This window comes from Peromyscus leucopus, chromosome X, assembly GCF_004664715.2.
Source record: "Peromyscus leucopus breed LL Stock chromosome X, UCI_PerLeu_2.1, whole genome shotgun sequence".
Taxonomy (NCBI): Eukaryota; Metazoa; Chordata; class Mammalia; order Rodentia; family Cricetidae; genus Peromyscus; species Peromyscus leucopus.
In genome coordinates this window covers 131,584,312-131,600,117 of record NC_051083.1, presented here as the reverse complement: position 1 = coordinate 131,600,117, position 15,806 = coordinate 131,584,312, and the positions used below count along the sequence as shown (strand labels likewise).

At 37.2% G+C, this 15,806-nt stretch overlaps 1 protein-coding gene across 4 annotated transcripts in view; it reads right to left on the bottom strand.

Moving 5' to 3' along the window:
• The window catches only part of Aff2 (AF4/FMR2 family member 2), a 638,276-nt gene that overhangs the window by 33,461 nt on the left and 589,009 nt on the right, over positions 1 to 15,806 (bottom strand). For all 4 annotated transcript variants that reach the window (XM_028855771.1, XM_028855773.1, XM_028855772.1 and 1 more), the window contains exons 12-14: positions 12,399 to 12,618; positions 8,825 to 9,090; positions 7,499 to 7,562 (exon numbers count right to left, since the gene is read on the bottom strand). In XM_028855771.1, the coding sequence (XP_028711604.1) occupies positions 7,499 to 7,562; positions 8,825 to 9,090; positions 12,399 to 12,618 (550 nt within the window). The remainder of the gene's footprint in view (positions 1 to 7,498; positions 7,563 to 8,824; positions 9,091 to 12,398; positions 12,619 to 15,806) is intronic.

Here is a 15,806-nt window from a genome sequence, read left to right as displayed (position 1 = left end):
AAAAAAAAGAAAGAAAAAGAAAAGAAGAAAAAGGCAATTACAAGTTTTAAATACTTTACATTGGATTGGATTGTTTTATATTGTATACAAATTTGAAATTGATATTGTTAGAAAATGCTATATGTATATTTCTAATTGTACTTATACCGTTCATTTAACAATGTAATACAATTTTCTGATCCTTGAATGTTATTATTGCCAACTATTAGGATATAAAGAAATGAATGTTAGTAGTTAGTCATTACAATAGAACTTGCAGTCATGTTAGGTATGTTTTAACAATTGAGCAGATATATTTTAGATAGACAGTTCATCTTCAAACCCTTCAGAGATCTACAGACTATGACATTTAAAATGTTTTAAGAACTTAGAAAATTTTTCTTTTTGTTATAACTATGAGACATGTCAGCTCCTGGCAGTACCAATCTACTTCAGAGAAAATATGGGCAGTGAAGAAACGGCATATGGAGTTAACTTTCATTGGGGCAAAAGTTAGCCACTGGACAACAAAGTATCCTCGAATCTACTATTGACAAACAGGAAAGACAGGACAAGAAACAAAGGACTACTGATTCTTGCCAAAACAAGTGTGGTTCTGGCTTTATCAAAAGGCATCTTCTGAGGCCACGATGATATGGCACCATCCCTGAAGTGGCCTTTGCAATCCAGAAAAGATACAGTGCCCTTTTCTTTGAAGGTAGCTGAACAGGCAGTGGGCCGATGGCTTCTGATGTGCAATGGAACAGCAGCTGAAACAGTTATTCTTGGAGAGTAACTAAGCTCACACCTCTCAATAGTAGACTGGCATTTAATAGAGAGATGTGGAGAAGAATGGGATGCTGAGATGAAGCCATATATACACAGCCAAGAAGAATGGACAGCTGAATTAAAAAACCATCAACAATTTCCAGAATTTAAAATCCTGAATCATGACATGACACTAGTGGAATTCAGGTGTTTCTGGTACATGGACTGCTCTCAATCAATGTGAGGTTGAACTGTTGACCTTGTGTACATCCTACTTCACAAATGAGTCTGTCAGATACCCTAAGCCTATAGGCTGAAGATGATGCCCCAACACTGTGGAGAAACCTCAGGTGACTGTCCAGGCAGCTGGATGTTTCTGTCAACTCGCAAATTTTTGGAAGTTGCTTGCATGCACTTCCTGTTTTTATTTTTGTTAGGTAATATTATTCCCTTCTTGGGTCTCTGAGGGAGTTGAAGATTAGTTAGTTATAGTTGAAGACTAGTAAGGATAGAAATTGAATTAGGTACATTTTGGACATACCAAAATAGGATAGATAATGGAATTATTTTCTCTGAATTTGTCAAATACAAACAGACTAGACCTTTTTTAGGTATCTATTACTTGTATATATTATATATAGTTACTGTACTTTTGTATATAGTTTTTCTTATATTAGTTATAACCTTTTTCCTTTTTATTAAAATAGAAAATAGGAAATATGGTGGTATTTTAATTATACTGAAATGTGATTTTATTTGTATGTTAATAAATAAAGTTGCCTGGGGGTCAGAGCTAATAGTAAGCCATAGCAGAGCTGGCGTTCATGGTGCATGCCTTTAATCCCAGCACTTGGTAGGCAGAGCTAGGTAGATCTCTGTGTGGTCAAGGATACAGCCAGCATTGGAGACACATACCTTTAATCTCAATACCATTGAAGACCTGGAGGGCTGTACATACAAGCAGTGATGAAGCAGTCATGTGGTTGGGTTTACCACCAATAAGAAGGCAGAACAGAAAGTCTATATAAAGACAGACAGGAAGTAGGTCTCTTTCAGAGGTCTATTGGCTGAAGAGGCTGCCTGCAGCAGGCACGCAAGGCTCTTAGCTCTGATCTCTTGGCTTTCTTCTTTGTATTGGCTCTATGTTTCTTATTTAGTAAGAAGGTTGGTTACATCTACAAGTTCCTAATCACTAAGTGTACTGAACTGACTAGAGATTGAAGTGTCATTTAGTCAAATCTCACAACTAAGCTCTGCTTTTGTTATCTTCACAGTCTGCTTCTTGCTTTAGAATGTCATGAGCACATCAACCCAATCCCAAGGTGGAGAGTAACATTGCAAAATGAGATGCTCCAGTATGAGTGTAGACAACAATCACATCATCTTTAATGTAAATGATGGGTTGAAATAGTGTTGAAAAGCCCAAAAATATAGCACTATTAAATATTTTACTTTAGTGAAATTTTATTGCAAAAGATTTTAGCCTTGATGATGGCCATGATTATACTGGTTTAGCCATACTAATTTCTTTTTCATGTATAATGAATATTATATTTGGCACTCTGATAGTGAGCATTTTAACAGGGTTTTACATTTTCAATTTTTGATAGATGGATGTAAGAATTCTACTAATATGGAACTTTATGTAAATGAACCATTATAATGCAAATTTAACTGTTTAAATTTTTGCATACCTTTTATCAAAATATTGCATATGCAATTGTGATGATTTCAACTTTGAAAATGACAGAGTAGCTCTCTCTAGAAAAGCATTAAATATAGCTATACATGTACTAAAGAAATTCTGTGATTTTTTTCTGTAATCCATTGTACAGAAATACTGCTTTTTATTAACTGAACTTCTGTTATAGAAACCGAAGTGTATACATATAAACTAGTTTCTTTTTATTTTGTTTTATTAGATAATCTCCATATATATTCAGACTTCAAGTAGCTTCTCTCTTTGGGAATTGATTTGTATATTTTGGTTTTTGAAGATGAGTTTTCATTTACAACCCATAGCTGGCACAATAATTAAAGCTTATCAAGACTCAATCTATCATTTTCCAAAAGGAGCAAATACTGAAGTCCAGAAGAAAAGTTACATAGCCATAGTGCCAGTTAGTCTGCTCAGTTTCTCCATTCCCAAATTGAAAGATTTGAACTTGAAATATATTTCTAACAGTAAGATAGATAAAAAGCTCAAGAAAAATATTCTGATTATGTTTCAACCTTTTCCCCTGTGATCACACTCCTCCAAAGAATTTCCAAAGACATTTATATACTACCAGTGAAGACTTAATAGCAGAAAGTACTGAGTATCTCTTTATGTGACTGTTTGGAAGGACCCCAGATCTAGGTAGAAGCTAGTATTTTTCCACTTTACTCTAAGAATCAATTTTTACCCCCATGGAAGCAGTATCTCCACAGTTGTCAGTGATATAATTCCTTAATCATATATTTGGGGATCTCTGTAGGTTTGATATTTCTTAGTTCTTGAAATGGTATCACATGTGCATCCTAGTCTTTTTATCATCCCATGTGACACCTTGTCAGAGGGACAATCATATACTACCTCACTCTAGAATTGACAACATTTGGAGAAAACCTTTAATCTTCCAGGCAGCACCATTGTCACCCCATAGTTGTTAAATTGTTGGCCATCATCCAGTGATCATAGGCAAAATCTACACAGGATTCTTGAGTGACATCCTGAAGCCTACCTTATTATTTTTGTCTGCAGTGGTGTGGTAAAATAGTTTCCAGGGGAAAATTCATAGTACATAAAGGGTAGCTTCAAAAAATAACTAGGCAATTTAAACAGTAGTGAGAAATAAAAAAAATAGGGAAATAGCAGATACAATGGGCAAAGGCAGTTGATGTTAGCTACACATTAGTTACAGTGTAGAGCCTGATATGATGTTTCATCACAGTTTTTTGCAGTGTCAACTAAAGCTAAAGGCTGAAAGGGCACAATGCAGTGCTTGAGGATAGTATGTTTTCCTCATTATGCCATTGGACTGACATTGGTACTTGTTCTGAGATATAGTAAGTGATGAGGAGCCTAAACCTAAGACTCTCCCTAGTACCATGGTTATCAAATAGTTACATTGAATGCCAGCTGGGGAGCTTTAGTTACTATGGCAGGGTCTCAGTCCATAAATTCTTATTTCATTGTTTTGGGATGTAGCCTGAGTAACTCAAATGGCTGCAACATGTAGTTGAGACTTCCTGTTAGGAGGATAAATGATTCAACATAGTAAGTTCACCACTAGTTTAGGTCAAATAAGACCCTGAGAGATAGCTAGCACTTATTTCATGAGAAATCAAAGTGATAGTATGGTGGTATTGTACTGAAATGTGATTTTAATTGCATATTAATAAATAAAGTTGCCTGGGGATCAGAGCTATTAGAGCCATAGCAAGAGCATGGCGGTGGTGGCACACATCTTTAATCCCAGTGCTTGGTAGACAGAGCTAGACAGATCTCTGTGTGTTCAGGGATACAGCCAGCATTGGAGACATATGCCTTTAAGACCTAGAGGGCTGTACTTACAGGCAGTGACGAGGCAGCCATGTGTTTGGGTTTACAACCAATGAGAAGGCAGAACAGAAAGACTATATTAAAGACAAACACACAGGAAGTAGCTCTCTTTCAGAGAAGTAGGAGCACCACAGGAAAAAGGGTAAGATTTTAGCTCTGAGGTCTGACCTCTTGGCTTTCTCTTTTACATTGGTTCTGTGTTTCTTATTTAATAAGACAGTTGGTTACATCCACATTTGGCGCCCAATGTGGCAAGAATCCATTAAAAACCGCTTAGCTTGGTGGCAGGTCTGGTTTCCCCGCAAGGGCAGTTGGCTCCCTAGCCCAGGTGGTCAGCTTGCTAGCCTGAGCCCTAGTCAACTTGGCCTCAGACCGGACTATCCGTGAGCTACTTGCTTAAAGCCAGTGCTACAGACAACTCAGGCCTGCCCTGCCGAACAGGGCCCCTGCCTGTAAAGCCAACGCATGTGGTCGGAGCTTAAGGAAGCCAGAGCCAAGCCTTGACTCAGCTCAAGAGGGAACACATGGCTGGATTTAAGCTTTAGCTGGCTATGCTTTCTTGCGTTCTCTCTCTCTCTCTCTCTCTCTCTCTCTCTCTCTCTCTCTCTCTCTCTCTCTTCACACCTTGGACACTAGGTGGCTGTTTTGAAATTCCCTCAGATTTCTACTGTTCTACGCAGATTTGGTAAGTAGTAACATTTCAGATATCTTAAAGGAAACTATTAAAAGAGAAATTTTTTCCACATAAAAAAAATGGGTTTTATGTATACACTGGAAGAAAATTGGGTTTTGTTTGAAATTTTAGGCAGTCAGACAATGGAACAACTATATGATAAGATTAGTATTGTTGGAATTATGCAGTTTATCACTATGCTTATCCTCATTTTACTATTTAAAAAGATAGTCAAGCCGGGATGACAGCTTTAGAAAAACTTGTTAAACCTGTAAAAATTCAGACAGAAGAAATTAACAGTGAAGTTGTTTCAAGTTTGGATCATAAGGTTACAGAAAGAAAGCCTGTTTTCACACAGTCACCCTTAATTTATCCTGTAACCATACAGCAGTTGCCTGATCAAATGACTACACAAAATATTTGGGCTCCAATTGAAATGTTGGATTTACGAAGGTTTAAGGAGGCAATAGTATCTTATGGCATGCATTCCCCATATGTAAAGCAAATGTTAAACTCTTGGTCAACATAAGACGATTGTACCACAGGACTGGCGGGAGCTGGCACAAGCTGTTCTGGAACCCAGCCAGAGGTTACAATGGCTAACTTGGTTCAAGGATGAAGCTAAAAACATATAAAAACAATGGAGGGATAAAGGGATACAAGTTTGCCAGGATCAGCTTATTGGAGAAGGCCAATATGCTTCAGTACAAACACAATGTTTATATGATGTCCAAACCCTAATTTTATGTCGAACAGCAGCCTTGAATGCATGGTGGCCTTCACAATTCGGAAAAGGTACAGTGCCCTTTTCTTGGCCAGTGGCTTCTGATATGTAATGGAACAGCAACTGAAACAGTTATTCTTGGAGAGTAACTAAGTTCACGCCTCTCAATAGTAGACTGGCATTTAATAGAGGGATGTGGAGAAGAAGGGGATGCTGAGATGAAGCCATATATACACAGCCAAGAAGAATGGACAGCTGAATTAAAAAACAATCAACAATTTCTAGAATTTAAAATCCTGAATCATGACATGACACTAGTGGAATTCAGGTGTTTCTGGTACATGGACTGCTCTCACTCAATGTAAGGTTGAACTGTTGACCTTGTGTACATCCTACTTCACAAAAAGTCTGTAAGATACACTAAGCCTATAGGTTGAAGATGATGCCCTAACACTGTGGAGAAACCTCAGGTGACTGTCCAGGCAGCTGGCTGTTTCTGTCAACTCACAAATTTTGGAAGTTGCTTGCATGCACTTCCTGTTTTTATTTTTGTTAGGTAATATTATTTCCTTCTTGGGTCTCTGAGGGAGTTGAAGATTAGTTAGTTGTAGTTGAAGATTAATTAGGATAGAAAGTGAATTAGCTATATTTTGGACATACCAAAATAGGATAGATAATGGAATTATTTTCTCTGATTAGTCAAATACAAATGGACTAGACATTGTTTAGATATTTATTACTTGTATATATTGTATATAGTTATTGTACTTTTGTATATAGTTTTTCTTTTGTTAGTTATAGCCTTTTGCTTTTTTTCTTTTTATTAAAATAGAAAAGGGGAAATATGGTGGTATTTTATTTGTACTGAAATGTGATTTTATTTGTATGTTAATAAATAAAGTTGCCCGGGGTTCAGAGCTATTAGAGCCATAGCAAGAGCATGGTGGTGGTGGTCCACGCCTTTAATCCCATCGCTTGGTAGACAGAGCTAGATAGATCACTGTGTGTTCAGGGATACAGCCAGCATTGGAGACATACACCTTTAATACCTTGAGGGCTGTACTTATAGGCAGTGACGAGGCAGTCATGTGTTTGGGTTTACAACCAATGAGAAGGCAGAACAGAAAGACTATATTAAAGACAAACACACAGGAAGTAGCTCTCTTTCAGAGAAGTAGGAGCACCACAGGAAAAAGGGTAAGATTTTAGCTCTGAGGTCTGACCTCTTGGCTTTCTCTTTTACTTTGGTTCTGTGTTTCTTATTTAATAAGACAGTTGGTTACATCTACATGATAGCATTGCCATTCTCTGATCAGAAAAGCCTGACTAAGAACATGGAACTTAATGCAACAAGAATCTGAGCTTTCCATGTAGCTTATATTTCCCCAAATCAAGGTTTGATACCCATTAATTATGACTTAACACCTTCCACCTTTTCATGCCAGATTTGGTTTATTGGACCCAATAGAAGCTCCCACCATATCCAGAGCATGTCGAAAAGTAATTTTAATTCATATAAAAGACTATAACAATGGTATATAAGAGTGAGCTTCCAAAATTGTTTCCAAAGTTGGTTCAAAGGAAGAAAAAGTGATAAAGAAATAATATGAGAACCCAAGTCAAAGAACTTCGGGAATCATGGTACTACATAATTCACATGCTCTCATATCTGTCTGTAAGAGCAGCAATGCTTTAAAAAGATCTAGGTGGTACTACTTCAAGTTTGCCCCATTTGCAAAATGCATTCCTTGTTTTCATTCAAAACAACATACTTTTAGTAGGGTAAAGCAATGAGAAGAAAGAAACCTACCAGTGCATCAGCTTTGTGTTTCAGCTTCTTAGCCTCTTGCATGTAAAAATCAGCATTGTGAACACTAAACAAACAAAATAAACTCTTTTACAAACCAGTGGTTCATCTTTTCATTTAGAAACTGAATAGTACAAATACTTTTGGCTATTAATTCATTCTTACATGGTGCTTGACAAAGGTATACTAATTTTGTCACTCATATATACTACTGATACTAACCTTGAAATGACACTATAATTGGACTTTGAAGTGCAAGATGGCCTATTAAGACAGAAACCTATGTCATCTAACCCCACTTGTTACAGTTGCCCAAACAGGCCATATAAAACCTAGCTATAAATCGTTCTATATAACTGAAGTCATGAATAAGAATGAATTAAAAATAGCCTAGAGGAAAGAATCCACCTTGGGAAACAGTAACTAAGATCCAGGATTAAAGTGGACTAAATACATTTCTTACTGGTGATGGAAGTATGTGTATGGAAGGGGTTTTCATTTAACATTATAGGAGTTGATATGAACTTCTTATACTGGATGACACATGCATGGCACTAGAAAATTCATACTACCCTCATCCCCAATCACCATTCCCAAACTGGGTCTGCAATAATCTGGAAACAACATTCAAGTGTGGTGGTATTGTATTCCCCAAAATATTGTGTACCCTAATAAACTTATTTGGGGTCAGATAACAGAAAAGCCACTAGATACTTAGGCTAGAAAATGTTGGCACTCACGCCTCTAATCCTAGCTAGCATTCCAGAGGCAGAAATCCATCTGGGATCTCTGTGAGTTCAAGGCCACATTGGAAACAGCCAAGCATGGTGACACAGGCCTTTAATCCCAGGGAGTGAGCCTTTAATCCCAGGGAGTGATGGCAGAAGGCAGAAAGATATATAAGGCGTGAGGACCAGGAACTAGAAGGATTTGGCCTGGATAAGCATTTGGCTGGTGAAGCTTCCAGGCTTCTAGTAGCAGTTCAGCTGAGACCTATTCTGGAAGAGGACTCAGAGGCTTCCAGCCTGAGGAAACAGGATTAGCTGAGGAACTGGCAAGGTGAGGAAGCTGTGGCTTGTTCTGTCTCTCTGATCTTCCAGTGTTCACCCCAATACCTGGCTTCAGGTTTGGTTTTATTAATAAGAACTTTTTTGGTTTTTCGAGACAGGGTTTCTCTGTGGAGCTTTGCGCCTTTCCTGGAACTCACTTGGTAGCCCAGGCTGGCCTCGAACTCACAGAGATCCGCCTGCCTCTGCCTCCTGAGTGCTGGGATTAAAGGCATGCGCCACCACCACCCGGCTAAGAACTTTTAAGATTCATGCTACATACGAGTCATCAAAAGTGAGCTTGGGTCTCCGGACATTGGTACTGCTGCTGGACAGGAGGGGCAGAGCTGCCCAGGAAGTCATCTCCAGGTGACTGCTATCCATGAGGCCAGAAGTAATTGTAGAGGTGATGGTAGAAATAGTAGTAGTGGTGGTTGTGGTGGTGGCCGTGGCAGTGGTGGTGGCAGTAGCTGTGACAGTGGCAGTGACAATAGCTGTATTGGTGACAGTAACGGTAGCAGAGGCAGCCTTTTTTGGAGTATCTCCCTCCTGGAAAAAGGAGAACAAATAGCCTCCATTAGATCTGGATTTCTCAAACCATTTCTTCACAAATGTCAAGTACAGTAGGAAACAGCATGAAAAAAGTAAATATATACATAGTATGAGGATGGACAGGTTATCCTGTTTATTTTATGAATTTTGTGGATCACCAGCTTTTGTTCTTTGATGACACTAAACAGTAAACTCACCAGGTGCTGTGATTACATAGTCCCATAATCATATTAAGATTGGCATGGCAAGGGTTTAAATCAAGAAGAAAATCTGAAAGGGGAGGGGAAGGAATAATATAGAGGCAGAGAAAGAAGTTGGAGAAAGGGGAAGAAGTAAAGGAGGGAGGGAGAGAAAAATATCAGGAGATCTGTCACTGTTCTGCAACTGTGTCCTGGCTGACTGGAAGCTGACACACTTTTTTTTCCTCATGAAGCCCTTGATTGCTATCTGACAAAGTGAATGCCATGATATTTTGAAGCCTTGAGAGAGTAAAACCTCATTTGCATCAGGTCAAATACTAAGTGAATAAGAGACTTTTGAGGGCTTTGCTTTGAACTGGCATTGCTGAAGAAAAGATGGAACACAGCAGAAAGTATGTGTTGAGAAGAGGAACTATGTGCTCACTCTGTGTCACAAGACTGCCTGCTATGTTCACATGGTAGATTGTTTTTCCCCACCTAACAACTGTGGACAATCCTGACTTTTCTATCTCTGCTAATACTTTCCATGATGCCACTTACTCCTTATATCCTTACTAGTTTGTGTCTCCCTAAGATTGCTGTGCCTCAAGGTTTGTCCCTCAGTTAACTTCTTTCTTGATCAGATTTGTCAAACTTGAATGTGTTGACACAGATTCAGCAATGAACAGATGATTCCAAAATGGAAACATCAATCTTACCCTTTGAAGCTCTGAATCTGCAGTGACCACTTCTGAAAAGATCCACCAAGATGGCTCAAATTTCTCTCAGAAAATTGGTAGGAAAACAATGACCTTTATTTGAAGGAAGTATGGTGTTCCGTCTTGTAACTTAGGAGCTTGCAGTTCAGTTTGTAGTTCCTATGGTTGTCTCCATCTTAGGGGTATTGCAACAGTCAGGTAGGGACAAATGCCTCCTCCACTAGCAAAATGGCCTTGTGCCTGTAGTCAGATGTACTTTCATAGGCCTCTTGTACCATTCACAGGCCGGTCTCTCTTCTTTTTAAGATATAAATCACCAGCCATTTTATATTCTACTTTGAGCACAGGTATGTCTCATTGGTTACCTCAGATTAAAAGCCATTTCTGGTATATGACTCTGCCCCTTCACTCAGTGCTCTTAGAATTTGCTGAGTGTGTCCAGGCACATAGGAATGCATGCTTGCCATAATGAAAGAATTCACTTTAAAGATAAAGGCTAAATATGGTAGTTCTTAAATCCATGAAAATTGATCTTTTCCACTTGATCCTTGACCTTCATGGCTATTAGAAAATTCATACTACCTAGGTCACATTTAGATGAATGTACAGAAACAATATATATAATTTGTAAATATATATTTACAAATATATATATTTGTAAATTCTTACGATGTACATAGAAAAATATTTTAAAGATCATCAGAGATTGCATGTAGATTAGACTTGTACTGCTGTAAGAGACTCCTATACCAGCTCAATGTCTACACTGTTAGGGTTAGACTGACCCAGATCAAATAGTAGAGTTAGCTTAGGACAGTGTCAACTGTTTCAATGACCAAGATATGTGGCATGAACCTTGAAACACCACATATATCACACATGGCATTGATGATAGTACTGAAAAATCTAACTGTAAAAGATTACATACAGTCATGATTGTGAAAAGTATAAAAACATGAAATCTGCCTACAAATCCATCCATTTTAAGAACTCAGAGATGTGTCATACAACATGAAATAATGATGCATTTCCAGGAGAAAATATACTAATATTTTTAACATTTCCCCAGTAATTTTTATCTTTTGTATACCTGACTGTAGCTTGTTGAAGCATTATCTTACTCATAATAAATTTTAGAATACTTAGAATAAATACTTTAATTATCAATATTATAGATTATTTTTGGCTGAAGTGATGTGTGATTTGATGATTCTTTAACTTATGTGACTATATGTGTGTGTGTGTGTGTGTGTGTGTGTGTGTGTGTGTTCGCATCTATAGAAAATGTCAACTTCACACTAGTATAAATTTTTATATTTGTAATGATATTTACTTAGATAAGCATGCCATCTAGGCATCTTATTTATCTTAGATAAGGGAGGCTTGTACATTGGAGTCTTCAAAGCTAAGAACCCTCATTGCCTTTTATGAGTTGTTAAATAGACTATAGAGTTCAGGTCTGAAAAAGTTATGCCAGACACCTAAGAAGTTACTCATTTTTTTCATATTTAAAGAAAAATGGACATATATGGGTGATATATATCTTCATTTTTTTTTTCCGAGACAGGGTTTCTCTGTGTAGTTTTGCACCTTTCCTGGAACTCACTTTGTAGACCAGGCTGGCCTTGAACTCACAGAGATCCGCCTGCCTCTGCCTTCTGAGTGCTGGGATTAAAGGCGTGCACCACCACAACCCGGCAATATCTTCATTTATTGATGTGTATATGTATTCATATATCTATATTCAAGAGTAGATATGTATTGGTCATTAACACTCTTTATTCTTTAAAATTAACATTCTTTAATTCTCTCATGGTTTCAATAGTTCATATTCCTATACCTTAAAAATAAAGTAACATTGTGTATGGATATTGAAATGATACCATTCTATAATCTATGCTAATCAAGCTGCAATGCAGAAAACCTGAAGGACTGTAGAGTCATTTAGCTTAGAAATATTATTGAGCGTTTTAGAAATAGATTCACCATTGAAAATTATTCCAGCTTAGCCATTGTTTTTTCAATCACATTGCAAATTTGAATGGTAGAAAGAAGCAACTTGGGATTCCTATTCCTGTTTAGTGACCTTAGTGACCTTGATTCCATCTATTTCTTTCACCTGCTAGAGGATCTGTGCCTTCCACATGGCAGTTTCTGTGTTCAGCATTAAGGCATTGCCTTCCCCACCCTCAGGATACAAAGAGATTGAAACAGAGGACACTATTATTATAATAAAAATAATAATATTAATATTAAAATAATAAAGAGTTTGAGTACCTTTATACAAAGACACACTTGGCTTTTCTGTGCCTATTACATCCTTGTAACATTCCTATGGTAAAGTTATACTGGTTGAGCTGCATTAACTTATTTTTGCTTAACATAGTATTTCCTCTAAGACACTTACATTTATGGTTATCCCTTTGAAAGTAGCACAGAATTTGCCTTCACTTCTCTTAGGTTTGGTAGAGGTAAGTGGTCCAGCCATCGAGATATTTTTTTCTTGACTGAAGAGCCCATTGTTGCCACTGGCATTTCTGCGACGTGGAGGGTCCTCTGACAGTGGGGAAAGCGCAGGAGGAAACAGCTTTTCTTCTTTTTTTCTGTTTGCTCTCCTGGATGAATTGCTATGCAAACAAAAAGTGTAGGGTGTCATAAAGTTGCATCTTGCTTTCTTTGGAAATCTCATCACTATGCTGCTCTTTTCAGCTAAAGTGATGTCTAACTTGATTCTTTACTGTGTGTGAAATATATCTATAAACACAGAAAAATACATAGAGTTAGTACCTCACTACATATATATAAAGATATGTGCACACATACATATACAAGACTCATTATTTCTTAAAAACAGAATCCTATGACCAATATAGATATTTAATGAGTGCTACAGTATGATATCTGAAACAAATCAAGATTATTTTCAATTAGATTTTTTATAGGACATGCAATGTAGACTTTAATCCCTTCATTTTTCTGGGTACTCTGTGCTAAGATTTAACTAAACAATCTGAAATAAATGGCACAATAAACAATACATTTTATATTTTAAAAGATATATTGTACTTATACACTAAGAAATAAATTACACACTAAAGGCTAATGTAAAAAATTGTAAATTTGCTGTAAAAATGCTGTAAGCCAATGCCAAGGAATAAACATCCATTCATCTTAAATTGTTAAATTGAAGTACTGATGTAATACACTTTTAAAAAGTCCACTTAAAATATTCTTTGGTGATATCAGCAAGAGACATCTGCAGTACAAAAACTGCCCCTGTGCTTTTAAGGTGATTTATCTGCCCATTAAATGGGCATCATCAAACAGATTGAGAAGTCAAATAAAACAGAACAACTAAAATCTTATGCTAACTGCTTACAATTAGCAATTGGGTCAAGGATTTTCATTTAAGTTACTTTCTTGGACTAATCAATGATGATTACTTGAATTTTAAACTTTTCTTAGACAACTAATATTGCACTGTGCAGACATTTACTTCTCATGATTATTGACTACAATTTTTAATGGCAAATTAAGTCAAAAAGAATTTGTGTTTTCCTCTTGGTCAATTTCAGTCAGTGTTTAGATATATAGATTTGCTTTATCTCAAGGCAACAAATCAAGGATGAACAAGAATTCAGGTGATATGATTTCCTGAAAGAAAAATAAGTACAACCTGCTTGTTCCCTTTTACTATGTCATATGGATATAGCAATTATAATAATACATGCCCTCTTCCTCATCTTTTGTCTCATAAATGTGGCTCTATTTTATTGCCACATAGTGAACATTTTAAACAGTGAAAATGTTTCTGCCATTATCTTAAATGATTAAAATTAATATAAAATACTTTCTAATTATTTTTAAATTTTCTTTGAAATATCAGCCATTTTAACACAGTTGTGATGCCAGATACAATTATATAGTGAACAAGATTTTTGTTTTAGATTTATTTTATGTGTATCAGTATTTTTCCATTTATTTATACGTGTGCTGGTGCCCAAGGAGGTCAGAAGAGGGTGTTGGAGTACCTGGAACTAGAGTTACAGGAGGTTGTGAGCCACCATGTGGGTTCTGGAAACCAAATCCAGATCTTCCTCAAGAGCAACAACTGCTCTGGACCACTTAGTAACCTCTCTAGCTGAAGATCAGGATTCTTATCCATGAAGAAATCCCGTCAACAATAGAACACATAAAGTATAATAATTACAGTGGTACCTGAACTTTGGAGATACGTGTGTATGTATACACATACAAGTAAACCATTGTTGTGACCTCTACAGGAAGTGATTCATTATTTGTAACCACCCCCCTCCACTTGAGCTGGCTGAGAAGGTAGTAGGGCTTCAAGGTGAAGAGCTGTTTCTGAGAGGTAATTGATCTTAAATTGTATGTCAGCACTTTCCCATCTGCAACTGACCTGGAGAAACAGTCCATTCTGTGCAATAGGGACCAGTGTCTTAGTCCCCTTTTCATCTACCCAATAGAAAACTAGAACTGTTGGATATTTAATAATCTCATTGTCAAAAGACATCCAGGGGACTTTTTCTAAGAAAGCTCACTGTGTTTGTTTTCAAGCACAAAATGATTTCTTTCATATTTTTGTCCTTCTTTAAATAGGATAGGAAAGGACAGGAAGAAAGAACATCACCATGGCTTTGTCAAGTTCTACATGTGGTGAGGTATTCAAAAGAACATTCTTTAGGTTGATGGGGTAACTCCAGTTCTCACAATCAAATATAGCATCTTTTCTATGTGTAGCATGTGTATTTAGAAAAGTGAAAATTTTTCTCTTAGGAGTTTCTAAGGATCCAGAGTGAAGGGTCAAAGAACAAAGGAACAAATAAAGCTTGCAAGAGTGCTGTGGGATGTCATTCTATATGTTGTGAATGTGTGTTGGTCTGGTTGGTTGATAATTAAAACGCTGATTGGCCAGTGGCCAGGCAGGAAGTATAGGAAGGGTGAGTGGATGAGGAGAATTCTGGGAAGAGGAAGGGCTCAGTCAGAAGTCACCAGCCAGATACAGAAGAAGCAAGATGACAAGGCAGAACTGAGAAAACGTACCAAGCATGGCTAAACATAGATAAGAATTATGGGTTAATTTAAGTGTAAGAGCTATTTAGTAAGAAGACTGAGCTAATGGCTAAGCAGTTATAAATAATAATAAGCTTCTGAATGATTATTCTATGAACAGGCCACAGGACTGTGGGGGCTTGGCAGACTGGAGAAACCTGTGGTGATATTTTATTTGTACTTTAATAAATAAAGTTTGCCTGGAGATCAGAGGAAATAGCAAGCCATTTTAAGTAAACAAAGAAGTCAGGCAGTGGTAGCACACACCCTTAATCCTATCATTTAGCAGGCAGGATCTCTGTGTGTTCAGGACTTCACTGGAAACAGAGCCAGGTGTGGTGGCATGTGTCTTAATTCCACACCAAGGTATATAGATGTAGGTAGAGAGGAAGTAACTCACATTTGAAAGCTGCAGAGTTGGTGAGGTAAGGTTGAATGATGGCTTTCCCTATTTCCCTGATCTCTCTAAGGTTCCATTTTTTTTTATTTAATAAGACTGTTTAGAAATTCATCTACATAAACCTTGCCACTACACAAAATGATTTCCAAAAGAATACCCTTAAGACACCTATTTGTCTCATCTTTCCTCAATTCCAAGGACTTGATGCTGTTGACAAACCTAAGACCATGTTGAAGGCCCTATCTGAATGATAAATATTGCTTCCAGGGAAATAGTAATTTCTCATTTACTGGAAAAGCAGAGTGCATACAAAGCCTGTGCTGTAAAAAGACCATTTTTTTT